At 40.8% G+C, this 27448-nt stretch overlaps 1 protein-coding gene and 1 non-coding gene across 18 annotated transcripts; both read left to right on the top strand.

Moving 5' to 3' along the window:
- Positions 1-658: 658 nt before the first annotated feature.
- On the top strand, positions 659-27448 carry PABIR2 (PABIR family member 2). 17 transcript variants are annotated; one of them, XM_054471408.2, is made up of 11 exons: positions 696-788; positions 1558-1805; positions 4020-4098; positions 8275-8331; positions 8645-8688; positions 8772-8826; positions 9080-9181; positions 9829-9890; positions 11425-11486; positions 15428-15524; positions 24736-27448. In XM_054471408.2, the coding sequence occupies exons 2-11, from the start codon at positions 1708-1710 to the stop codon at positions 24878-24880; spliced, it is 801 nt and encodes a 266-aa protein (XP_054327383.1). In that variant the 5' UTR covers positions 696-788; positions 1558-1707; the 3' UTR covers positions 24881-27448. The 17 variants fall into 17 exon arrangements, with proteins under 17 accessions (XP_054327391.1, XP_054327382.1, XP_054327387.1 ...); XM_063660561.1 differs by having other exon boundaries at positions 697-788; positions 11422-11486; XM_063660560.1 differs by having other exon boundaries at positions 699-788; positions 4020-4110.
- Positions 20505-20650, top strand: LOC129025592 (small nucleolar RNA U109). Its single transcript, XR_008497334.1, has one exon. It is a non-coding gene; the product is annotated as a small nucleolar RNA U109 (small nucleolar RNA).

The following is a 27448-nucleotide window of genomic DNA, read 5'->3' as shown; positions in this document are numbered from 1 at the left end:
GGGGTGGAGGCAGAGGTTGCAGTGAGCCAAGATCGTGCCACTGCCCTCCAGCCTGGGCGACAGAGCGAGACTCTGTTTAAAAAAAAAAAAAAAAAATCCAGATCTCACACACGCTGAGGCATGATTGTTAGGGACTCCGTAATTCCTAGTAAGAAAAAACATTTGGTTCTGCTTGCTACCCGTTCTTCAGGACTTTTCCTAGTTTTGTTGAATCTAAAAAGGTGCTTGCAAAATGGAGCTGAGTTTCTCATTAGCTATACGAACTGTCATGATATTCGCTTTATTTTTACCCATTGCGTTTGTTTTCCCACTTCTCTTTTGTCTAGTGCATCCGAATGGATGATCTGAAAAAGAAATCAGCCCCTCCAGACAAAGACCAGCAAAATCGAGGGATTTAAGGCATGAGTGGGGATCACAGAGGTCGGAGTGTACAAATTAGAAGTGAAATAACGTGGAAACCCCATGTTTTTCTCTATTTCCCATGAATATTGGCCCAAACTCCTCCTGAAAGCTGATGCTCCAGCATTTCCAAACTATTGGTTCTTTTCAAAATTGGGCGCCAGGGTCCCCAGGCCAATGCCATCGAGGAAGGCGCCGGGCCCCCTGGAAACGCTCCTCCCCTTTGGAGGCGGATTTCGAGGCGGGGCTCCCACGCACGCTCCGTGCCCGCGGGCCCATTGGAGTGGCCGCTGGACGCGTGCGCAGGACCCGATGGGTGCCCGGACGCGGAAGAACTGGCCCCGCGGAGGTTCCCGCTTCTGAAGCGTGGGAGGCGGAAGAGACTGCAGGTTGTAGATTTTGGTCTTGGCCCCAACGGGTTCCCCCAGACCATTAGAACCCGAGAGAGGAAGAGGAGGCACCGCGGCGGCGGCTGAGAGGCCGAACCCCCAACCTGTCCTCGAGGCGGGAGGGGGGCAGGGAGGGGAGAAGCACCGATCCCAGGGCTGAGGAGCCTCCGGGACCGGGTCCGGGAGCATGGGGGGCTGGACCGGGTCCCCGAGCATGGGGAGCTGGAGCCGCCAAGGCCGCCCGGCCGGGTCCTACCCGACTGTCAGGTCCTCGGTGCTAGCGCTGCCCGGGCAGCCGCAGCATCTGTAGCCCGGCCCCGCTTGTGGTCCTCAGCCGGAAAGATAGCAGCATGAGTTCCGCCGCTGCCTAGTTTCCTCCCCCTCCTCTTCTCCCTCCTCTCTCCTCTTCCCCACACCACCTCCTTCTTTCCCGCCCCTGCGCTTCTTTTCCCTTACCCTCTGTCCTCCCTCCCCTCTGCCCTCTCCCTTCCCCTCCCTCCTCCGCCCCCTTCCTCTCCCTTTCCCCGCTCTGCCCTCCTCCTCTTATCCTCTGTGTCCTCCTGCTTTTCCATCTATCCTTTTCCCTCCCTCTTCCCTCCTCCCTCCATCCTTGTTTTCCCTCCATCCTTCTTCTTTCCTCCATCCTTTTCCTTCATTCTGTCGCCTTCCACCACCACCTCTTCGTCCTCCTCTCCTGCCTCACCATCATCCTCCCTTCCTCATCATCATCCTCCTTCCCTCCTCCTCTCCTACTTTTCTCCGCCCCCAGCCCCCGCCCCCGTCCCCAAGCCTCCGCCCCTTAGCCCCCGCCCCCAGCTGCCAGTCCCCAGCAGCTCAGTCCTGCAGTGAGAGTCTTGGGAGTCCATAGCTAAGCACCAGGAGCTGAGCACTGCCCGCTGTGCCTGCCTGCAAGTCTGACATGGCTCAGGAGAAAATGGAGCTGGACCTTGAGCCTGACACATCTTATGGGGGAACCCTGAGGAGATCCAGCAGCGCTCCCCTAATCCATGGGCTCAGGTGAGCAGGGTTGGGGAGGATGGAGTACAGGATTCAGGGGCTCCTTGCCCCCATGCAAGCAATCTTCCTTCCTTAAAGTGCACGTTTGAGCTCATTTGGGCTCTTCAGCCTGAGGGGGTGGCGACTTGTTTGCTTGGCAGTGACTTGGGTCCCATGGTGGAGTGAAAGTTTAATCTCCAACTTTGGGCAGTGTGGAGGAAACGGTCCCCCTCTACCTGGGGCCATGTTGTCCCTCTGTAAAAGGAACTGCAGAAAGCTTCTGGCTCTTCTGACAGGTTGCTTGCCCCGACTAACTTACACCAGGGAATGTCAGATCGAAGCCCCTGGAACTAGATGTGCAACTTGACACCTGTCTCTCAGAGCTGCTATTTCTAAGCTTAGTTTAGGAATCCTGGCATTAACAGACGTTTACTTTAATAAATCACAATTTATCTAATAACCTGTAATTAAGTGGTATGTTCACATCGTAGTACGTGATTTGGATTTGCCCTAATGTTTTCGGGTTCTAAAACTGCCTGAAATGCATTGCAGTGAATAAAAAAGAATGGTGGTCTGTAGCTTAGGGTCAGTGAAAAGGCAGGTTTTAGAAAACGGTGGAGAGAATCGACTCTTCAATTTCAGTGGTAGGGTCTTGTGTTTTCATGTCAATAAGTCATCGAGGGTCTATTTTAAGGTAGCATCTTGTAATAGTGAAGGTTAGGTTGGCTCACCTCCTGAGCCTATTGTATTTCACTTTTATAAGGAGACAATTCATCTTAGGTAGAGAGCCAATTTGCGAGACCCTGTAGAAATGGCATTAGTCCAAAAAAGGAGATGAGAGTACAATTAGCCAAAAACATATTAATCAAGCACAGTGAGGGCAAAAAAAGAGATAATCCTTGCTGTTGAACTGATTATAACATCCATATTTTGGGGAAAAAACAGGTTGACTTTTTCATTTATTAAATATAATTTTGAAACTGAGGGAATGTAGGAGTGACTTTTTGCTTTCCTGTTGCTGTCCTTGGCCCTGCATTTATTTTGGTTACTATAACAATAAACTGGTCTTTTTCTGATTGTCTTTTGAAATCTCGTGAGCAAGCAATTGCTAGGGACTTCAGCAATTCTATTGACCTGTATTTAGACTATTGTAGCAAAAACATACTGTTTTTTGAATCATGATTTAAATAATCACTGAAAACATAGCATGATGTGACACAAGAAGGGGCAAGGAGACCAGGCCTGGTCCCAGTTTTCACTAACTAGCTATGATCACGAATGAGTCATTTAACCTTTCTGAGTCTGTTTTCTCATTTGAAAATTAAGAGAGCTGAATTAGGTGATCTCAGTGGGCCCTGAAAGCCCAGTGCAGTTCAGTTCTGAAAATCCTTCTGGAATTCTCATCCTTATTGTGGGCATCGCCCTCTGCTAGGCACTGCAGGGATATTATACAAAGATTAATAAAACACCTCTCTACCAATGGGTTTAAGACACATCCACATTTCTCTTTAATTAAGAGACAAAGTAGGTGTCTCAAGAAGCATCTCATCTCCCAATGTACTCTTTGGGTTCAAAGGAGAGAGTGATTGCATTCCGTTTGTGGATTGAAGAGAGGTTTGTGCCATGCCTTCACTGAAGGGTATGGCATTCAAGATGGATGTGGAAGGACAGGAAGGATTTTAATAGATGGTGGCAGGAGGGAGAGCATTTGAGGCAGAAGGGGCAACAATCTCAGCTATGTTTATTCCATCGATCAGCAGGGTTCAAAGGTAGGACACATGTTTAGGGTGAGGGGGGAGATGTCTTGATCCAGCTCATATTGTAGAACAATGCTCCTCACCCCTTTTCGCATCATGGCAAACACAGAAAACAGTACTCATTGGTTCTCTGGGGTAAACAGATGAGGCTGCTCAGGTCTGGTGGTAACCGGTTTGAGGGCGTAGCTCTGACCAGAAGCAGCTAGAGTCAACCAGTCTGGAGCTCCGCCTGCATCACCTCTCCCAGCTGCCCCCCGACCACTGAGATCAGTATCTCTGCAAACCTGTAATCCACAGCATACCACTTGGGAAGCTCTGCAGAGAGGACGGTGAGGAGTTCATTCTCTGTATGAAATGAGGAGCCATGGAAGATTTCGTTGTTAACTAGAGAACTGATGCTAATGTATTTGAAAGAGATCTTCCATTAGAAAACATTACTAATTTTGTTTTTTTGTTTGTTTGTTTTTGTTTTTTTCAGTGACCTTTCACAGGTTTTTCAACCTTACACACTTAGAACTCGGAGGAATAGTACAACAATTATGAGCCGTCACAGCCTGGTAAGTATAGAAGTAAGTATCTGAAGTGATTTAGATGGGGGAAAATGCTTTGAAATGGAGTTCTTTCTTAAAATGATGTGCTATGCACAATTGTTTAAGAAAGAAAAGATTGATCTTACCTATGTTGTTTACTGCTTATGCTGTGGCCATTCAGCTTTTGGTACCAAAAGGATACATGGTTAAAATTTTTTCTTTGCTGTGTGACTTTGTATTTTTTAAAATTGTTCATTATTATTTGTCACTACTTGCATCAGGCTTGTGAGGTAAGTCAGGATTAACTCCTAATTATAGCTGAGAACAGTGGTCTTCATTTGTCGTAGGATGCACAAATCACTTAAAGGTAGCAGAGTGTTTGTTTCTGACACTTACCTGTTAAACAATGCTGGTTTTCCAAAATGAAGACTCCTTTAAAATGCTTGTATTTATATTCTCTGAAGAGTTACTGATTGTGACTGATCTCTATAGCCAGAGCTGTCAGGGATTGCTTTATTAGTTGGTCACATTGGGAGAAATTATGATGAGGTTTTTTATATAGTGGCAGTTCACATGTGGAACTCACTTATCCAGCAGCTTCAATTCTCTGGAAGACATCCGAGATGAAAGAAGATAGATCCCTAAATGGCAGAACTAGATTTCCATAGTCTGTGCACAGAGGTTCATCGGTTTATTTATAGGAGAGCCTCTGACCTCTGAATCATCTAAAATGTATGCACAATTATAATAAGCTTCCAATCCAATAGTGTGTGAGAAGCAGCAAATTAGAAGAGATGCATTTTGGTTAAAAGTATACTAATAGCTGCTAGCAAGGGAGGAGAGGGAAAAACTGAAAAACAGACGTTTTTAAAAAATTAGTTTGTGGCTAATTAGTATAAGGGCTAAGAGCCTGTCAGTACACCCCAAGCATGTCACTGGTGTAGAATCATATAATAATTTATGTTCTTAAGGATACCTGGGTCATTAACTTATTCATAAATTCTAGTAATACCTACACTTGTATAGTATTTTACATATTACAAAGTACTTTCACACATTTAATTGTCATAACAGCCCATATGAAATAGGGAGGGCAAAGATATTTTTCCCAATTAAAAGAAGCAGCAGCTAAAACTCAAGACGTTAGAAGTCACTTGCTCAGAATCGCACAATTAGTAAGTGGTAGAACTGGGATTAGAATAGAGATCTCCCAGTGCAATTCTGTTTGGTATAATTTGTTTAAGAAAGGGAAAAATAGAACACATTGTAGAAAGATTTCCTTCTGAAATGGCTGAAAATACTTACAGGGGGAAATGTTAGCTATCTGGAGGTTTGATTCATTTCACCTCCTTCTCTGAGGACACTGGAAAATATTACTTATTTTTGCTGGATATATGAAAAATGTTTATACATGTTATACAGCCATGCTCCTGATAACGGTAGCATAGCAAAGAAGGGAAAGTGAATTTGCCTCTCTACACTTCACTTATCTCTTTTGTAAGATGAGAAGATTCTTATCAACCGTGGTCTAGGTTCATCTCTCACTGAAATACCTAGTTTTCTGAAAGGGCCATGGTGACTCACTGCTCTTTGTTGATCCTGATGCATCTTTTCATTCCTACCCCTCTCCTTTCTAGCTTTTTGGTCTTCCAAAACTCAGTTTAATCCTTATATCTCCTTTGGGCAGGCTTCCACAACTATCATAATATTAATTACATTATATACACTCTATCACAGGATGTGCTGTAAATCTTAATACGTTTATCTGTGTCCCATGGTAACCTGTGATGAGTAAGGTGTTGACAAATGAAATGGACTGGATATGCAGATGTAGGATCTTCGTGGCTCACCAGCTGATTAGATATAAGGACTAAGAGAAGGAAAACTCCAAGTGATGGAAATTTTGTATGTTGGTGACCGGGGGTTGGTGCTGCCTTTAGTAGGAGTAGAGATTGGTAGTTTGAAGGGGAAGAAGATGAATTCTTTGGGACATAATTGGATTTAAGGTGCCTCTGGCCCCATGATATTCTTCAAAGCAGTATTCTCACTTTTTTTTAAAAGATTCTGTCCGCTTCCAGTGTAACCACTTTTTACTTCGAGCAGATGACCCTTCTTACTTTACGAAGAAGACAGACACCTATCTTGTGTAAATGTCAGCTTTCTTTGCCTTGAAATGCCTTTAGCTTCACATATGGCATTTCTCCCCAATGGTTCATACGCTTTTGACTCTCCTGTTGCTTTGCTCGGTCTATCATCTCCTCTCTATCTTGTATCTTTTCCCTATTCCTCATGGGCTCTCTTCTTTCCACCTTCTCCAGACTCACGCATCTGATGGGGGAAAACAAACTGTTTTCTTTTTCGTAGGTCTCTCCTTCCCTTTTCCTTCCCCTCTCCAAGCTCTTTCAAAGCATAATCTACACTCCACTGCCTCTAATTCCTTGTCTCCTCATTTCTGGCCAGTTTGTAATCATGCTGCTTCTACCACAACTCCATTAAAAAACTGTTCTTGCGAAAGTCACCAGTACCCACTTAACTGCCAATGTCAGGGGCCTCGTTTCTTATCCCCCTTGACCTCTTTGCTTTATTTAACCCCATTAGCCAGCACCTCCTTGGAGTTCTGGCTTTTTCTTTTTTTTTTTTTAAGCCGATACATTGCCCTGTTGTTTCTGGTACTACACACAGCTTTGCTCTGTTCTTCTTTCTGGTCTACTTTCCAGTTTTGTCTAAAATTGTCAAGTTGTATATTATGTAAATGTAGCATGTAAATTTCTGACTTTCTCCCCAGTTAGTTTTTGGCCATCTTCATGTCAGCTTTCCTGATCATTTCACTGCTTCTTCAGTTTCTTGGGTTTCCCTAACTGACACATCTGTGCTCTCTTCCACAGTCTCCTGTTGGAGAGTCTTCCTGCTGTATTTGCTTGCCTTGTAGCTTAGTGTTTTCTAAATGATCTTATTAAGAGTTCACCAGTGGCCGGGCGCAGTGGCTCACGCCTGTAATCCCAGCACTTTGGAGGGCCAAGGTGGGCAGATCACAAGGTCAGGAGATCGAGATCATCCTAGCCAACATGGTGAAACCCCGTCTCTACTAAAATACATTTATCTTATACTCCAGTCTCCCTTAATGGTTGTAAAAATTCGCTGGGCGTGGTGGTGTGTGCCTGTAGTCCCAGCTACTCGGGAGGCTGAGGCAGGGGAATCACTTGAACCTGGGAGGCGGAGGTTACAGTGAGCAGAGATCATGCCATTGCACTCCAGCCTGGGCAACAAGAGCGAAACTCTGTCTCAAAAAAAATAAAAAGAAACTTAGAGCATTTTATCACTATTTTGTACTGCTCACTACATTAGTATTCAAATAAGTTTTAATAGCGTAGGGCCTCTTAAATAGGATAATTGTTATTTGGTTTTATAGTATTACAAGTTCACTTGCATTTTGTTATAGAATAAATAGTAGTTGTTTATGTTATGACCACTAGAACTCTCTAAGACCCGTTGATATGAATTGTGTCTTACAGTTTGTGACCAGCTTGTAATTATTGTGAAGGAACATAATTTGGCCTCCAAATCATTTCTGCTTTGTGTTATTAAAAAATGATGATCTAAGGGAAAGCATCAGTTATTTTAAAGATACACCTTGTCTTTCCAAATTGTTTTTTGTTAACTAGTAAGATTTGTAGTGATAGCATATGATGAGATTTTAGAATGGATTTGGATCGTGAAAGCAAAACCTCCTTATTGCAGTTTTAAAGTGTTTTTGAAAATCATCAATCATAGACAAAATATTATATACTAGACTTATTAGCCTGTCTTCCCCCATTGCTGCATTGATAATAAAAATTAATAGCATTGGTGTTTTTTTTTCTTTCCCTTCTCATATTGTTCTTTATTTTAGATAAGTGGGATAATGGATATTTCTAAGGCCCATAGTCTTTATTTCTCTAAATTTACGTAGCTTCACATTCATTTGGGAAAAGTGCTGAAGTCAGTGTCTGTCTAGCAACAGATGGCGCTTTAAGGTTGGACACCTGGTGTACTTTTTGAAGACTAAATGTACTGCCTTTAGTGCATTAATGTTCAGTGATCTAAAGAGCTAAATTTTGAAGAAGAATATGAAAACTTACCTAGGAAGAGGTTGTACGCCAGTACTGACAGCAGACTGCTGCTTTGTGATTCAGAAAATAGTAAATGTTTACTTTTTCTTTCCAGTTGCTGTCATCCTCACCTAATCGTATTCCTAGTAGCAGACTGCATCAGATCAAAAGGGTAAATTTTACTTACTAGCTCAGATTGGAAATTTTTTGGATTTTACATTTTTATTTTAAAGATTTAGATATTAAAGTGAGTTAAGATGCAACTCTGGTTAGTTGGAGACAGATTATAATTCTTCTGGAGCGTGCAGATAAAATACACAAGCGGCATGAATGTTCCACTCTACTGTGATTATGTCAATGAGGTAGAAAAAGTCTTTTTATTTTATTTGAAGCAGAGAACTATGTGGATAAAAATTACAGTGTGTGGAAGAGTTAATATTTTGTCAGTGATCCTGCCTTTTTAGCATATATGTTTGTCTTTGCAGGAAGAAGGCCTGGATATGGTGAACAGAGAAACTGCACATGAAAGGTTAGTGCTTTACAAGAGCAGGGCCTAGCCTAATAAGTTTCTTGTTTGTAAACACTGACGGCCCTTCCCTTTGTTTATTTTAGGGAAATGCAAACGGCAATGCAGATAAGCCAATCATGGGATGAGAGCTTGAGCCTGGTAAAGTTTGCTCATGTCTGTTTGGTTTTCATTTTCTAGAAACTTTTATGTTGTTCACTGGGTTCATTAATTTTTTCGCACATTTCTTTCCCCTTCTACTTCCAAATTGATACTTGTTTTTTGATCTCTGCTTTTCCAGCAGAATATTAGAGTCTATACCTTTCTCCTTGGAAAATCTGGGTGTGTTATAGTAGTAAATAAGAGCTGTGATGTGCTGAATTTATTATGAGGAGATGACACTTTATGTTTACAGAGTGATAGTGATTTTGACAAGCCGGAGAAATTATATTCTCCTAAGAGAATTGACTTCACTCCAGTTTCTCCAGCACCTTCGCCCACCAGGGGATTTGGAAAGGTAAGATAATTGACAAGATATTAAGTCTATTTCACAAACTGAGCTGTTTACTCTAAAACACACACAAATCACCCCACTTTTAAAATATCCAATGCCTTGAAGAAAAATCAATGAAAATCTACAGTAGTAATTTGGAAAATATACATACCTATATATATATATATGTAATTTAGTTATGAGACACACAGACAGCCAAGCAATTCTAAAGATACTGTTTCTGTCATTTTGAAAAGAGCCTTTTGAAAATGATTGTGGGCCTGGTATGGTGGCTCGTACCTGTAATCCCAACTCTTTGGGAGGCCAAGGTGGGAGGATCACTTGAGCTCAGGAGGTCGAGAGCAGCCTGGGCAACATGGCGAGACCCCATCTCTACATTAAAAAAAAAATAGATACAAAAAAATTAGTCGGGCATGGTGGCGCACACCTATAGTCCTAGCTCATCAAGAAGGTGGGGCAGGAAGATGGCTTGAGCCCAAGTGTTTGAGGCTGCAGTAAGCTGTGATCGCATCACTGCACTCCAGCTTGAGCAAAAGAGAGACCCTGTCTCTAAAAAAAAAAAAAAAGAAAAAAGAAAGAAAACTGGAGTGCTAGAACTATTTTAATATTGAATATGTTTTTTCTAGTAATGTTTTTCACCATTCTTACAGATGTTTGTGAGCAGCAGTGGATTGCCACCAAGTCCAGTTCCCAGTCCAAGACGATTTTCAAGGTAAGCAAACTTGAATTTTAAATGTGGTCGAAGTGCCATTTATTACATTTATCTCTCAGATTAGCTTTTTATGGCTGGGCGTGGTGGCTCACACCTGTAATCCTAGCACTTTGGAAGGCGGAGGCTGGTGGATCACCTGAGGTCAAGAGTTCAAGACCAGCTTGGCCAATATGGTGAAACCTCATCTCTACTAAAAATAGAAAAATTAGCTGGGCCTGGTGGCAGGCGCCACCAGTTACTCGGGAGGCTGAGGCAGGAGAATCGCTTGAACCAAGCAGGTGGAGGTTGCAGTGAGCTGAGATCGCACCATTATACTCCAGCCTGGGCAACAGAGCAAAAACTCTGTCTCAAAAAAAAAAAAAAAAGATTAACGTTTTTTCCCAATATTTCACTGTGAAATTTTCAGACATCAAAAGTGAAAGAATTTCATGGTGAACAACCACATACCCACTGCCTATAGTCTACCATTAACATTTTACCAGAGTTTTTTCTTTTCTTTTTTTTGTATTTGAGTTGGAATCTTGCTCTGTCGCCAGGCTAGAGTGCAGTAGTGTGATCTCAGCTCACTGAAACCTCTGCCTCCCGGGTTCAAGCAATTCTCTTGCCTCAGCCTCCCAAGTAGCTGGGATTACAGGCATGCGCCACCACCCTCATCTAATTTTTGTATTTTTAATAGAGATGGGGTTTCACCATGTTGGCCAGGATGGTCTCGATCTCTTGACCTCGTGCCTTCCTGCCTCCCAAAGTACTAGGATTACAGGCGTGAGCCACAGTGCCCGGCCCCAGAGTTTTTTAGGGGAAATTTAATGCTGATTTATATTTAGTGGGGAAACACACACACACACACACACCCCCCACAATAATACATCCTTTTTAAGAATAAGGAAAAAATGTTAAAGTTCATAGACCAGTCAAATCCAAATTACTTTATTTATTTATCTATATATTTATTTATTTATTTTTGAGATGGAGTTTCGCTTCTGTTGCCCAGGCTGGAGTGCAATGGTGCGATCTCAGCTCACTGCAACCTCTGCCTCCCGGGTTCAAGTGATTCTCCTGTCTCAGCCTCCTGGGTAGCTGGGATTACAGGCATGCACCACCACGCCTGGCTAATTTTTTGTGTTTTTAGTAGAGATAGGGTTTCACCGTGTTGGTCAGGCTGGTCTTGAGCTCCTGTCCTCAGATGGTCCGCTTACCTTGACCTCTCAAAGTGCTGGGATTACAGGCGTGAGTCACTGCGGCCCAGCCCCAAAATACTTTTTAAATAAGGTATCTTTTTTTCTTTAAACTGTTGGAGGTATTTTGTCATATAGAATATTTTTTAAATGACTTAAAATGCTGTATTATTCCAGGTTGCCATATGCTGGGTCAAATCACGTATTGGCATTTCAGTTACTCAATTACAGAAGAATTTTCCATTTCAGTCATTATATGATTGTCCATTTTATTTATGTATTTGTTGGGCTGGACTGCTGTTTTCTCTTGCATCTTGGATGTTCTTCACATTATCCTGTTTGTTTTTTCATCAAAGCAGGAGAAGTCAGAGTCCAGTCAAGTGCATTAGACCCAGTGTTCTTGGTCCTCTTAAAAGAAAAGGTACGTAGCAGCATGGTGACTATAGTTAATGCTACTGTGTCACATACTTGAAATTTGCTAAGAAAGTAGATCTTAAGTGTTCTTACCACACACATACAAAAGGTAACTAGGTGAAGAAAAAGATGTGTTAAAAACTTGACTGTGGGCTGGGCATGGTAGCTCACGCCTGTAATCCCAATACTTTGGGAGGCCGAGGCAGGTGGATCACCTCAGGTCAGGAGTTCGAGACCAGCCTGGCCAATATGACAAAACCCCGTCTCTACTAAAAATACAAAAATTAGCTGGGCCTGTAATCCCAGCTACTTGGGAGGCTGAGGCAGGAGAATCGCTTGAACCTGGGAGGCGGAGGTTGTGGTGAGCTGAGATCGCACCACTGCACTCCAGCCTGGGCAACAGAGTGAGACTCCATCTCAAAAAAAAAAAAAAAAACTTGACTGTGATCATCATTTCACAGTATGTACATACATCAGATCATCACATTGTATACCTTAAATATATATAAATTTATTTGTCATTTATACTTCAGTAAAGCTGGGGGGAAAAAGAAAAAGATAAGCATCACGCTTCTGGTCTTATACCTAGCCAAGCTTGAATTAAAAACTAGAACTCCTGTCTGAAATGAGCTAACAGCATTGCTCTCTTGTGTTCTAGGGAAACTCAAAAGTATTCTTCCAAATGTTTGCTCTGCTGATCCTCAATTTTGTAAATGAGTTATTTGATACATCTATATTTTCTTATACTTCTTAACAGTTTTATTCATATATTCATATTATCATTATATATTCAAAAAAATTGCCTCTCGGGTATCTAAATATGAAAGAGATGCGTAGTTTATAAACTGCAGAAATATATGCTAATGCCGTAGCAAACATATCCATAAATGTGCCGTATACTCAAATATAAGGTGAGGTTTACCCCCTCATCAAATTATGCTTCATCAAAGCAAGAATTGCCTTATATTCAATTCTAGAGTTTTTTATATAACAGGGTGCTCTCAGTTACCTTATTTTGAACCACAAAGCAGTAGGCTAAAATAGTTTAGTATCAGTCAACACTAGTGTTAGATGCTTATAAAGGGCACCTAATGGCATCTCTTTAAAAAGGCAACACAGGTCTGTAATACCAGCACTTTGGGAGGCCGAGACAGGAGAATTGCTTTGAGCTCAGGAGTTTGAGACCAGCCTGGGCAACATGGCAAAACCACGTCTCTACAAAAAATACAAAAATTAAGCAGGCGTTGGTGGCTTGTGCTGTTGTCACAGCTACTTGGGAGGCTGAGGCTGGAGAATTCCTTGAGCCCAGGAAGCAGAGGTTGCAGTGAGCCGAGATCGCAGCCTGGGCCACAGAGTGAGACCCTGTCTCAAAAAAAAAAAAAAAAAAAAAGCAACACAGGTTTTTGTTTGTTTTTTGAGACCGAATTTCACTCTTGTTGCCCAGACTAGAGTGTAGCGGCGTGATCTTGGCTCACTGCAACCTCCACCTCCTGGGCTCAGCGATTCTCCTGCCTCAGTCTCCCGAGTAGCTGGGATTAGAAGCACCCACCACCACCACACCTGGCTAATTTTCTGTATTTTTAATAGAGGCAGAGTTTCACCATATTGGTCTTGAACTCCTGACCTCAGGTGATCCACCTGCCTTGGCCTCCCAAAGTGCTGGGATTACAGGTGTGAGCCACCACGCCCGGCCGGCAACACAGGTTTATTCATTATTCCTGGGGATATGACTACATGATTGCAAGTGTCAGGTGTCATTTTAAACGAGTCTTAACAATAACTTCTCTTTTTTTTTTTTGAGGCAAGGTCTCTGTCACCCATGCTGGAGTGCAGTGGTGCAATCTCAGCTCACTGCAACCTCTGCCTCCTGGGCTCCTGGGTTCAAACGATTCTCCTGCCTCAGCCTCCCAAGTACCTGGGATTACAGGAGTGCACCACCATGCCCAGCTAATTTTTGTATTTTTAGTAGAGACAGGGTTTCGCCATGTTGGCAACACTGTCCTCGAACTCCTTGCCTCAAGTGATCCACCTGCCTCGGCCTCCCAAATTGCAGGGATTACACAAGTATGAGCCACTGCGCCCAGCCATTAACAATAACTTTTTTTTTTAATTGAGACCAGTCATTAACAATAACTTTTTTTTTTTAATTGAGACGGAGTCTTGCTCTGTCACCCAGGCTGGAGTGCAGTGGTGTGATCTTGGCTCACTGCAACCTCCGCCTCCTGGGTTCAAGTTATTCTTCTGCCTCAGCCTCCCAAATAGCTGGGATTACAGGTATGCACCACCACGTCCGGATAATTTTGTATTTTTAGTAGAGATGGGGTTTTGCCATGTTGGCCAGGCTGGTCTCAAACTCCTGACTTCAGGTGATCGCCCGCCTCGGCCTCCCAAAGTGCTGGGATTACAGGCGTGAGCCACCGCACCTGGCCAACCGTACTTTTAAAAGCAATTCAGCAAGTGGTTTCTTTGTGCGGATCACCTTCAGGGCCAATTTTAAACAGACCAACTTTTCTAATGTTAGGGGAACAGGTATTTGTGGCTTTGAAAACTTTCCAGTCATAGGATCATACACAGATTCCAAAAGTGCTATATTTCAAACAACTTAAAATTAAAGATGGTGTGCTCTGGAAAATAGTTCCTGATATGGTGACAATATTTGTATTTAGTGTATAAGTTTTATTTTATAAACAGTCTTTCCTTAATCTTGTAGGGAGTTATTTGTAGTCCTAGGAATGTTCTCAGTAGCCAGTAAGTGAAAATAACAGTTGGAAATAAAGCTATTATTGTTGTTATTATTACTAACTTAAAATTTGTTGCAGGAAGTTGAAGGAATTAGTATGGTTGTCTAGTTTTACAGCTATTCCGAAATACACCAGCAGATGGAGGAATTCTTTGCACAAAAGAGCTAAAGTCTTTTGCTGGTGAGGCGAATTCAAAAGCCCAGCAGCAACTTTTAAAAGCTGCATATTAAAGCATGGAAAAAAACAACTTTTGCAGATTTTCAGCAATTTTCAGAATAGTCCCAGAGGAAAGATAATATGAATTAATTGATAACATGGACAAAATGAATGTTGCGTTTGTTCTTGCTCATTCTAATTGTACAGTTTTAAGTTCAAAGTTACTAATTTTCTACTGGATTATAGACAGGCTCATGAATTAAATTGTCTTGAACATTCTGTTTTCAAGCTCAGATGAAGAGCTTCAGAACCAAGGAATGTGTATGTTTTAAAGAAAATCAGAGCCTGATTTTAAAGGAGATTATTCTAACTTAGGGTTTTACTCTTTGTACTGCTGGTAGCAAAATGTTAAGCATTATCCCTGTTGGTGCAAAGTTTTTCTATTAGCAATTCTGAGAAAATCTGCATGATTGAGGTGGTCAGTACAATACCAGTTTTGTGAATTGAGTAAGATTTGCTTTTGATTACAGATGTGTTTTCAAACTTATCTTTTTAATCTTCATTTTCATTAAATAGTGTGAAAGCAACTTTTTACTTATACACTACTTATCAGACTACACATTTTTTAACCAGTTTGACACCATCTCAGGAAATGTTCAGGTATCAAAATACATAAAACCAATAGGCTTTGCTAACCATGTAGCATACGATATTGACTGTGAGTTTCAGTTATTTGGGAATCCTTTATCTCTGCTGTGGTCAGCCTTGCTTCATTTTGCCTGATGCAGTCAGTGTTCTACTTTCGTATTAATGTGAATATGTCCATAGCACGCTGTGGATAATGAGTGAGAAGTTTTTTAAGGCTGCTGACTTTTTGATTGAGTTTATGTGGAAGCATATTTCTTCCATGTTAAAGCACATGGGAAAATAGTTTTAAGCAGTAGTTTGAAGAAGTATTCTGAGCTTTGGTTAAACAAAGGTCATCCTATGTTAGCACCACACCGGTATTTGTAAAATTGTTTTATAGTAGCATCATCTCTTTCTGTTTTAGGTGAAATGGAGACAGAAAGTCAGCCCAAGAGACTCTTCCAAGGCACTACCAATATGTTATCTCCAGATGCCGCGCAATTGTCTGATCTTAGTTCATGGTAAAAAAAATGAAATAAAATGAAAAGTATATTAGAGTATAATCCATTTTAAAAGAGCCACATTGAAAGTATATTGGGATAATTTAAGTTTTTTTTTGAATTTTGTTAATATTTATTTTTTACATCATTATTTTGGGGATGTGACAATATTATAAAACAGATACCTGACAAAACTCAAAACACCGTTGCAAAGAGATTAGCAAGAGTTGATACAGGTGCTTCGTTAATAGCAAATGAATCTGAATAGCAGTGGACTTAGATTTTTATCAAGTCATAGTAAATGGCATTCTCTAGGAATCCAGAAATGTGGTCCTAAAACATGGTGACTTGGTAACTAACAGATTTTTAAAAATTATTACGGTGAATGAAGAAGCTTCTCAAGTTTTAAAATTTTTTCATCACCTCAAGTCTGAAGAAGCTTCAATAAAATTATGCTTTCTGCCCCCCAACTCCTTACCATCAAAATTGTCCAAAGATTCTAATTTAAAATATTTTCAACTTCTTATCCATGCTCCCATGAAGGGAAAATCTCTATGGAGGATAATGTGAAAAAACAGATTATTTCAAAGTCAACAGTATTTCGTTTGGAAATGTATATGTCTTTCTGACACCTTTGCTTTCGTTCCCAGCTCCTGTTAGGTCAGCCTGTCATTAGTTGCCAATGGTGTGGCAGTGCCAACTGCTGGCTGGTGTGAGAAAGAGTCTCTGGGTGGCTGTGGGTAATGTGTATTGACTGTAGCTGCTCTGCCTGCATTTTGTATCCAGTCCTTTTGACTTAGCAGAGGATACCAGGATTCTCTTAAGCATAGTATTCTCTGATTAGCATTATCTATTGTTATCTTTTAGAAAATTATGAAATATTTCATAACAATGCTAAGGTTTCATTTTTATAATAACATTTCCTGATTCTTACGGTCTAGTCACACACGTGTTTTTTTAATCTTACTCATCCTAGTTTAGGTCTTTAAGGGCCTTCAGTGTTTTCATGAGAACGTTAACTTCTTTTCCGATACCTGAAGTTGAGCACTTGAGTGGTTATGTACACATTGGAAGGAAGGGGAAGGGTTAAGTAGCAGTGACCAGGTAATATTTTGAAATATTTCAGTATGTTCTGATCAACTCACTGAATACTTGTGTAATCGTGTACTGTTTTTCAGATTTTTTTTTTTTGTTCCCTGAGTTTTATAGCTGAGGATTTTTTTTTTTTTTTTGAGATAGGCTCGCTCTGTTGCCCAGTCTGAACTGCAGTGGTGTGATCTCGGCTCACTGCAGCCTCTGCCTCCTGGGTTCAAGAGATTCTCCTGCCTCAGCCTCCCGAGTAGCTGGGACTACAGGCATGGGCCACCACGCCTAGCTATTTTTTTGGTATTTGTAGTGGAGATGGGGTTTCACCATGTTGGCCAGGCTGGTCTCAAACTCCTGACCTCAGGTGATCCGCCCACCTAGGCCTCCCAAAGTGCTGGGATTACAGGTGTGAGCCACCATGCCCAGCCTGAAGGTCTTTTTAAAAAGCCCATGAGAGCACTCACTTTAAAAATAGCAAGATCATACCCCTTAAATGGAAGGAATGTATAAGCCACTTATAAGCTATAAGGATGGATGATCCCTTCTTCCCAAATCACTTATTCATTGTTTCGTGTGAAATAACCTGTACTTCTAGTTGACCAAGAAGTCACAGATTATTCTAGTTTCTTAGTCTTGTTGATCAGTACTATTCTAGCCTTGGAACAGATAGATGCCTTTTAGATTGTTCTAGCTATTTTCAGCCCCATGGTCTCTTTTCCTCTCATCGCTGTCTGTCCTTGCTAGTTCAGTGTGCTAATTTTGGTACAGAGTGCCTTTCCAGGTATGTAGATGATGGCAAAGAGAAAACTTCTGAAGCTTGTCAAGAGGACTATTGGATGAAACTCTATCCTTGGTGGAAAGTGCATATCACTTTTATGGTAAAGTGTGTTTTAATAGGCACTTGACTATAAATAGGTTTGCTTACCTAGTTACTAACCAAGTGACCAAGTTAAGTAAAAGATATGACAGCATTTTACCAAGCTAAAAACATACAGGGTGAGGTGACTTATTTTTTTATTGTCTTTGGCTGACAGTGCAGGATGCTGTAAAACAGGTTCATGCAAATAAGTAAGAAAGGAAAGACAAGGTGCGGTATTTACGAAGGGTCTTCTCTCATTGTCCAGACATTTATTCCTCCGAGCAGCACAACCTAAACCATCTCTAGCAGTGACTATTGTGAGGCTTCTATTTCCTTGTCACTACTCCCCTACCCTGTAGACCCATGAATGGCTAGGAGAGCCCTGGGAACGTCAACATTGGTGATGAAGGAAACTTTTTATTTTATTTTATTTTTTTGAGACAGAGTCTCGCTCTGTTGCCCAGGCTGGAGTGCAGCAGTGCAATCTCGACTCACTGCAACCTCCGCCTCCTGGGTTCAAGCTATTCTTCTGTCTCAGCCTCCTGAGTAGCTTGGATTAGAAGCACGTGCCACCACACCCGGCTAATTTTTGTATTTTTAGTAGATATGGAGTTTTGCCATGTTCTCCAGGTTGGTCTTGAATTCCTGACCTCAGGTGATCCACCCACCTTGGCCTCCCAAAGTGTTGGGATTATAGGCATGAGCCACTGCGCCTGGCCAACTTTTGATTCTTAAACGTAAAAAGCTGTTGTGCCTGGGCGCAGTGGCTCACGCCTGTAATCCCAGCACTTTGGGAGGCTGAGGCGGGTGGATCACGAGGTCAGGAGATCGAGCCCATCTTGGCTAACACGGTGAAACCTCGTCTCTACTAAAAATACAAAAAAATTAGCCGGGCGTGCTGGCGGGTGCCTGTAGTCCCAGCTACTCGGGAGGCTGAGGCAGGAAGAGTGGCGTGAACCCGGGAGGCAGAGCTTGCAGCGAGCTGAGATCGCGCCACTGCACTCCAGCCGGGGCGACAGAGCAAGACTGTCTCAAAAAAAAAAAGTTCTTGCCTCACACAAGAGACATTTGCTTTATTCACAGCCCCTCATAGAGTGTCAACAAGCCAAGTGTGGTTCAAATAATCTGAAAAAGAAATCTGTTACTCAAAATTCACAAAACTAAGTGTCAAAGATAGTTAAGTCATTAATTAAACTTCCAGATGATGTTTTTAATCAGTTTGCACCAACTGTACTTCCGAGGTTATTAAAGCTTACAATTGTGCTAAGACTTTGGGGACACCTTATATACTAATGATGCTGACATTTTTGCCTATAATTAAGAGATTTTTAAGTATGATTTATTTCTTTTATATAAAAACTGGATCCTGGCCAATCACGGTGGCTCACGCCTGTAATCCCAACACTTTGGGAGGCCGAGGTGGGCGGATCACTTGAGGTTGGGAGTTTCAAGACCAGCCTGGACAACATGGTGAAACCCTGTCTCTACTAAAAGTACAAAAACTAGCTGGGCGTGGTGGCACATGCCTGTATTCCCAGCTACTCGGGAGGCTGAGGCAGGAGAATTGCTTGAACCTGGGAGGCAGAGGTAGCAGTGAGCCAGGATCACACCACTGCACTCCATCCAACCTGGGCAACAGAGCCAGACTCTGTCTCAAAAAAAAAACCCAAACAAACAAAAACTGGATCCTGCTTTTGCAGAAACTTTTTTTTTGAGACGGAGTCTCGCTTTTGTTGCCCAGGCTGGAGTGCAATGGTGCAATCTCGGCTCACTGCAACCTCCGCTTCCTGGGTTCAAATGATTCTCCTGCCTCAGCCTCCCGAGCAGCTGGGATTACAGGCATGTGCCACCACGCCGGGCTAATTTTGTATTTTTAGTAGAGATGGGGTTTTTTCATGTTGGTCAGGCTGGTCTCGAACTCCCAACGTCAGGTGATCCACCCACCTCGGCCTCCCAAAGTGTTGGGATTACAGGTGTGAGTCACTGCGCCTGGCCTTTTTTTTTTTTTTTTTTTTTTTGAGATAAGATCTGGTCTATTGCCCAGACTAGAGTACAGTAGTGTGATCATGGCTCACTGCAACCTCTGCTTCCCGGGCTCAAGCCATCCACCCACCTCAGCCTCCCGAATAGCTGGGACTACAGGTGTGCACTATCACGCCCAGCTGATTTTTCTGTTTTTGTAGAGACCGGGTTTCGTCATGTTGCCCAGGCTGGTCTTGAACTCCTGCGCTCAAGTGATCTGCGTGCCTTGGCCTCCCAAAGTGTTGGGATTACAGGCATGAGCCACCGCACCCAGCCTCTTTTATCTCTTTAATGTAGTTTCATTAATCAGAATCAGACGTTCATATTCTTAGAAATGGGGATAGAGATAGGAATCAACTGTGTTCTGGTTTCTGCTACCAAGGTTGGCAACCTACTTGATAACAAAACTAAGGAATCTGTGCTAGGCTTGATAGGGCTGCGGCTAATTTTTTGTTTATTTACCTACCTGCTGTTAATCTGATAGAACCCAGCTTATTGACTGAACAAGGCACAAAGTGGTTCAGCCAGATGGGGTGATAGCATGAATCAAACCGGTAGTTTTGTGATTACTTTTATCATTGGATGGTTTTAATGATTTGCTATTTTAATGAAACTACAGAAACAACTGCCCTCTATCTTTTAGAGAGCAGAAAAAGGATCAGATCATTAGATGTTATCTTGCCACTTAAGTATTTATAGTCTATTCCCTGCCCCACCCAACAAAAGGAGAGATGGCTTTTACAGCCTTTAGATTAAAGTTTATATACTAGATAACAATCTTTAAAATCCGACATCTTTTGAAGCATAAATTAAGTTTGAAGTTTGAGTGTGGACCCATTTGGAGTTTGTGTCCAGTTAGGCATACTTTTTTTTTCTTTTCTTTTCTTTTACTAAATGAAAATTCCCAAGTCTTTGCCAACCAAATCTGGAGGACATTATCAACCACAAGGCAGGAATTATGTCATTCTGCATTTAGTCCTTATGGACATCAAAATTTGAGCATAACTCAGAAGTCTACCTTTGATTCTTTCTTTCTGCATGTTGGGAGCTCTTAATCTGCTCTTCATTCTGTTGGGAGTGAGCCTGTGTGTGTCTGCAGCATACTATATAAAATAAAGGAGTTTTCAGGGCTGCTGGCCATACGGTGATGATTAAATGATAGTCTCTTTCTTTTTTATGAACAGAAAACTTACGAATTTTCTTACCCCGTGCTTCAGTGTTAATGTGATAGTTTTAACACATTTTTTGTTAAATTTGTCTTGGTGGTTCTAACACTATTTTTAATGTTATATGTGTCATGTCAAAATTTCATCATGAATATGTGACAGGTACAAAAAATAAGTTTTAATCATTAATTAACAGGAATGTGTATGTCTGTACACATCTCTAAAGTACATGAGTATACACACACACTCACACTTTAGAGATGTTTATGTGAGCAACTTAGACATCTATGCTGATAGTTTAAAACTACTCTCTACCTTCACCGTAAAAATGAGCAAGTTAAAACAAAAAAAACAAAAACACTCCTGTCCTCAGCATGACTGTGGACTGATATTTAAATATGTGATCTTAGAAACTTAGAGGTTATTCAGAAGGATAATACTGGGACCCTTAAGGTAAGATAGTAGAGACCAGAGAACATGCCATATATATCAGTTTAACCCAGAGCAAGGGGTGTGGGGATGCCCTATAGTCATACCTTATACCAAAATCTGTGCTAGGCTTGATAGGGCTGTGACTAATTTCTAGTGCATTTACCTGCCTGTCATTAATCTGATAGGACCCAGCTTATTGACTAGACAAGGCACAAAGTGGCTCAGCCAGATGGGGTGATGGCATGAATCACACTGGACATCCTACCTTTCTTATTACTTTATCATTGGACTGTTTTAATGAGTCGCTCATATTTCATCCTTAGTTTTTCTAGACAGAGGGCACTACTTTAAGTCATAAGTACTTTTTTTTTTTTTTTTTCCTTTTTGAGATGGAGTCTTGCTCTGTCACCCAGGCTGGAGTGCAGTGGTGCGATCTCAGCTCACTGCAAGCTCCGCCTCCTGGGTTCACGCCATTCTCCTGCCTCAGCCTCTCTGAGTAGCTGGGACTACAGGCACCCGCCACCACGCCCGGCTAATTTTTTATATTTTTAGTAGAGATGAGGTTTCACCGTGGTCTCGATCTCCTGACCTCGTGATCTGCCCGCCTCGGCCTCCCAAAGTGCTGGGATTACAAGCATGAGCCACCGCGCCCAGCCAAGTCATAAGTACTTTTGGTTGTGTGGTTCAAATATTGCCTCAATATGTATATTCAGTGGCTGGAACGAATTCGTTCAGTTTTGATTCAGGGATTCCTATGTCCAATTTGAATTGTCCGGATCCTTTTTTACTGTTGTCTGGCTTTCGGCCATTAGTCTAAGTAAGGCTCATTAGCACTTCCATCAGAGCTTAAGCTAGGAAAGAAAGAAGAGATAAACTCAAATTAGACCAGACCTCTTGCTTTTAGAAGCTCTGGTAGAAGATTTAATAGTAGACTGTGAAAATTACTTTTGTGCAGTGATGTTGCTGTGGGTTAAAAAATCATGTAAGTCTTACTTGACATGGATAGAATAACAATGAGTGATTTGTGACGTGAAGTCTCTGCTTCCATGACCATGAGTAATTGTACCAGATTATTTCAAACGGAAACTAGATTTTAGTTAAGTGAAAATGTCTGGTTAAAGATTTACCAAGTTCTGAATCTAAATTGCAGTGGAGACTAAATGTAAGTGTGCTATTTTCTGTTAATGAACAAAATTATATGTATTTATATTTTAATAATAGGGAAGACATTCTGAAATAAAATGTTCAGGGCTTTTTTTTCTCTGCTCCTCAATTAGCTCATTTCTCTTAAGGTAATCAGCAGTGTTAGAAGTCAAATTTCACTGCATGAGTCATGTTTTGTGTTTTTGAATGAATACAGGATTCACCCAAGCAAGCAGGCCTTATTACAAATGGAATCTTTTAACCCAGGGCTCACCGTAAGTCTGGTGGTTGGAATAAAGAATTCTTTATTTATATTCAGATTATCTGCTTGGTGGCCAAGTTTTAATCTAAGCCCATTTCTTCCTGCCAAGTAGCAAAGAGCGTGTCCTTCGTTTGCCCGGCCAATATGTGCTTTAGGAAAGTAAATTCATTTTAATATTAGTCTAGGCAAAAAGCTGCAGGAGGAAAAATCACATATGTTCCAAAGGCAAATAGAAAGGTCTTTTGATTTTCCAATGTCTTGGATTATCTGTGCAACTTTCTTTCAGTAGTTTGAGTAATTCATATTTTAGATCCATTTTGCCATTTGGTTGAAAAAATATCGGAGCCAGCTAAAATTTCCAAACTTCTTACTTAAAAGTGGTATTATTAATGATGCATTTGACAGCAGTGGGTGTAGAGTAGGAGTAGTGTGGAATATACTGTTTCCATTTTTACTTTTACTTTTCTGAAGCCTGTTTGTAGTCTGTCTCCATCTAAAAACAATCCACAAGCAATAGAATGAAATGACATTTTAAAGAAAAGTAGAAGAGTAGAGAAGCGAGGGTGGGGGTGATATATTTCATTGAGGGTAGTACAGGGCCCAGAAACTTTCTAATGTACCATAGGTTACTTTTAACACTAGAAGTACATTAACTTGGACATTCAGAAAAATGATAATATTAAAGACTCCTAACATTTAGACTCAGAGCATGTTAGACTGGAATGGGCTTTTTCAAAGGAGCTAGTAACCAAACTTAAACTAGAGCCCACGTTTCCTGATTCATAATTCCTTCTCCAATTCGATGCTTTTTTCCTTTTCAAAAATAAAAAGTGTCTGTGTAAATTCTAAAACTGCCCAGTTACCTCTCCCGCTTTGTCTGTCACTGTGTTTTCTTCACTCTCTGTACCCCAGCCACAGTAGTCTGCTTTTGTTTGATTCCTGGAACTACCCTTGCTTCCTCCCAAATCTTAACTAGTTAATGCCTGCTCATCCTTCAGATTATAGCAAACATCATCTCTGGGGAACCTTTTCTCATTCCTCCGAATTAGATTAGGTTACCCATGTTATATATTGTCATAGCCCCTTGTATCTTTCCTTTATCACTTTTATTGCAAATTATAATTATATATTTATTAGCATGATTATTTAAATGTCTGTCTCCTGCACAATACTGTAAATTCAATGAGGGCTGGGATCACGTCTGTTTTAAACACCGTTGTATTTCTAATATCTAGTGTGCTTCCTGCACTTGGCAGGCACTCAGTAAATATTAGAATAAGTGAATGATTGAATTCAGGGCAAATATAAAGCATAGAGCTTATTACTGGATTGATGGAAACCAAAGCCAGAAAGGCAGCTTGATGCCAGACTGTAAAGGCTCTCAGTTCCTTGCTGAAGTATGGAGCCAGATTCATGAGTCAGGCCAGGTTGATGGTTGGGGAACAGTGAGCCCCTGGGCTGGATAGGGAAGCAATCCCTGGGCTGGGTATAGAGGTTCTTGATGTCCAGATCTGGAGTTTTACTGGAAGGATAGGAACAGGAGCCAGTTGTCAGGATAAAGAGGCAATAGACAACGGGTATTGAGACCATGAGTGTAGATTATACATTGTAGAAGCTTAACTGGAGAATAACTGAAGGGATCAAAGAAAGGGACTCTTCTAGAAATAGACCTTTGGGTTTTGAAAGCAAGAAGAAAGGAAATAGTGTAAGGAATTATAAATGGCATAGAATTGGAGGGGGAAATCATTTAAAAAATGTGTTTGAATTGAAGGCCCTTTGGGAATGGGGAAGTGATCAACTCTAGGGGAGTTGAAAGACTTTGTTTTAGAGTAGAGGAACTATGAGGCAGTGTACTTGATCGAACACCTCTGATAGTCCGAGTATGGTTACCTCAATAAGTAACCATTCCTCTTGCTCCAAGCCTGATGGGAAGGTAAACATAAGGATAGAAATTTCTTGAGCTGAAGTGAAGGAACTCCCTCCCGAAAACCACGGCATGTCACGAGGAATGTTTAATGTAGGTTGGGCGGTCTGGTGCCTCCAGGGGGGACAATCAAATGATACAGGACCTCAAAGAGTCTTACTTTGGATTTCTGTGGCTTTATAATGTAGTATATTATGTAGTTCATTGCTGTGGCTTTATGCTTTTTTTATTATTTACAAGTGATTTACTGATTTGTGAGCTCTTGAAACTGTGTCATTGCATGTTATGTTTACCCTGATAGTTGCATTTGCTTATAATTCTTTTTGCTTTGTCTTCAGTTCAGATATTTTGGATGGCAGTAGTAGCAGCAGTGGCTTATCCTCAGACCCGCTGGCTAAAGGCAGCGCTACCGCAGAGTCTCCAGTAGCATGCTCCAATTCATGCTCTTCGTTCATCTTGATGGATGATCTCTCACCCAAGTGACTTAACCATTTCTGATTCAACGTTTTAACTGCTGTTTCCTACATAAAATGTTTAGTGGGGAACGCAGAGAACTTTGATCCATAATGAGGATTAAAGTTTTACAGATTTCACGCATTCTGATGCTATTATTACTCTTTGGCATCTCTCTTCTCCAAAGTTCAATTTTGTGAGCCCAGTGACCTTACTAATATCTGGTTTTGCTGATCTCATTTTGGATTTAGTGATGAAATCTCAAATGCTCATTTTTGATTGCTTAGAGGAATTTTTTTTCTTAGTGCCTCAAAAAACACCTATTTTGAGTCTATACATTTAAGAAAGGCACTGATATGTATTGCCTTTAATGGTCCTTTTCCGCAGCAGTGATATGACAGATTTGATCAGAAATTCTCTTGCTTGAGAGATTTTTTTTGTCCTCTGTTGACTACATAGTTTCAAATCTCTCTTTATTTCATGATGATATATAAATTGCTTTTAATTATATTAAATTTTTATTTTTCTGCATCAGCTTAAAGTTCATTATTTTGTTTCCCTTTCCTGTTTGAGCCGCTTATGCCATTTCTCACAGAGGGGAAGAAATATGTAGTTGCTTTCATTACTCTTATTGCTTCTTTGCTGTTGGGGTGTGTGAAGTGAGCATTGATTTTAGTGCTGAGAATGTAAACGGACTTACAGGATGCTTGGATTAGTCACCACAGGTTCTTATGACTTTGCTACCACAGTTGATATATTTCTCCTCAAACCTGTTGCCGTAAGGAATATATAAAATATTGTTGATATTTCTAGGTGGTGTTATCAAGGAGAAGAAATTCCTGCCTTGACCAGATGTGTGGAGCATCTACAAATGAATGAATAGTTATTTACACACAAACCACTGTGTACAAAAGCGTCCATGGAGCTGTCAGTGTCTCGGGTGGTATTATGAGGCCTCAGGTGCCTTGGGGTACATTGTCATGCTATAAGGGATGTATATCATAAGGTATGGTGGAAGAGGGGCCTTATGTGTATGATTGCCACATACTGTTTCTGTTGCTGCTTTTTTTCCGATTCCTTTTTGTCATTGGATTTGTTTGTTTTGTCATGTGGTGAATGGTGTTTTAGTTATTGTGTTGCTGCCAGAATCAGAATCCAGTTCTTGTTCTTACTGCCTTATAGTTATTGTGTTGCCACCAGAATCAGAATCCAGTTCTTGTTCATACTGCCTTGTAGTGAGGGCAGTTTAATATCTACAAAGAAGCTTTTAGGAGCTGAAAAAGTCAGTGTGATTGTGCATTCTGCTTTTAAGAAGCTGTTTCAGCTATGAACTGTGTATGTGCTATAAGTGTGAGGTACCATAAGTTATTTAATTTTTAAAAGAGGAAACTCCTGAGTGAGCTGTTTAAGAAATCTGAGTGTAATCTATTGTTACGTTATTTATAACTAGGTAAAATGTCTGTCGTGATAGATTTCTTTTAATGTTCAGATACTGTGGTTGGGTTGTCTATATTTAATATGCAGATTTGCCTGCTGGAATCATAATCCATTTTTAAGTGAATGTAAGAAATGAAAACTACTGCATTTGTGTCTTTTGAAGGCAAAGATCCTTGGATTTTAAAGGAAGAGTATGTGCTTTGAAGGCACTCAGAGACTAGTAATAGCATGTGGCTTGAAGGGAAACCCATTCTCTTTCAATTACAAGAGAGCATCACTTAGCGTGCGGTAGTTCTGTTACAGCATCCGATGTGTCCTTTATTTTAAATTGTAACCATAACAGCCATTAATGGCTTTATTTCTTGTATTGCTCTCATCTGGGAAAAGTCTCTACTTCTTCAAACGTAACATAAATCTATTATGAAGCTTGTCCCCTAGTATGCCATTATAAAGAAAAAATTCTTCGATGGTATGCAGTGTATCTATTCTGTTTGTAAAAGATCATGTCAAAATGTTCTGCCTCTATAATGATAATAGATGGTTTTGTCTTTCAGGAGATTTATCCACCTACTGTCTTCTTTGCCTTAAAGGGACACTTGGCCATCATTTTTAGGCTCGAACTTAACACTGTTAAGAAATAACTGAAATATGATGGTATTTACATTAATTTTTGAAATTCAATGGTGGGATAGAATTAGGTCAGGAAATGGAAGTTGTTCCAATGGTGTGAGAACTAGGAGACAAGATGATTCACTTTATTATTTAAACCAAGCTTCATTTTTAGTTTTTGTTGTTTAAATGGACTGGAAAGTTAAGTTTTTGCAGGGATTGTTTTGAAATAAAGAGATATGCTAACTCACAGATGAACTTTGTTAAGACCCCTTTATTTTTATATAAAGTCTAATATTTGAAAAGTGATTGTTATAAAGTAAAATTCTCTCTTCCTATTCTAATAGATATCATATATTTCAGGCTTCTATTTGAAAACAGGTATAAGAGATGATATGATAAAACCCTATAGATAATGTTTTTTGCTTGATTGACTTATATAATCACTGTTTCACGATTACTGCTTTTGGAATAATAGGAAGTTTTGTGAAATGCTGGCCTTGTGTATATCTTAGAATGCAAATTTAATAAAGTGTGTATACATGCATAAAA

Source organism: Pongo pygmaeus, chromosome X (assembly GCF_028885625.2).
Source record: "Pongo pygmaeus isolate AG05252 chromosome X, NHGRI_mPonPyg2-v2.0_pri, whole genome shotgun sequence".
In the NCBI taxonomy this organism is placed as follows: Eukaryota; Metazoa; Chordata; class Mammalia; order Primates; family Hominidae; genus Pongo; species Pongo pygmaeus.
Note: the sequence above shows the minus strand (reverse complement) of the source record. Positions and strands in the feature narration are given on the sequence as shown.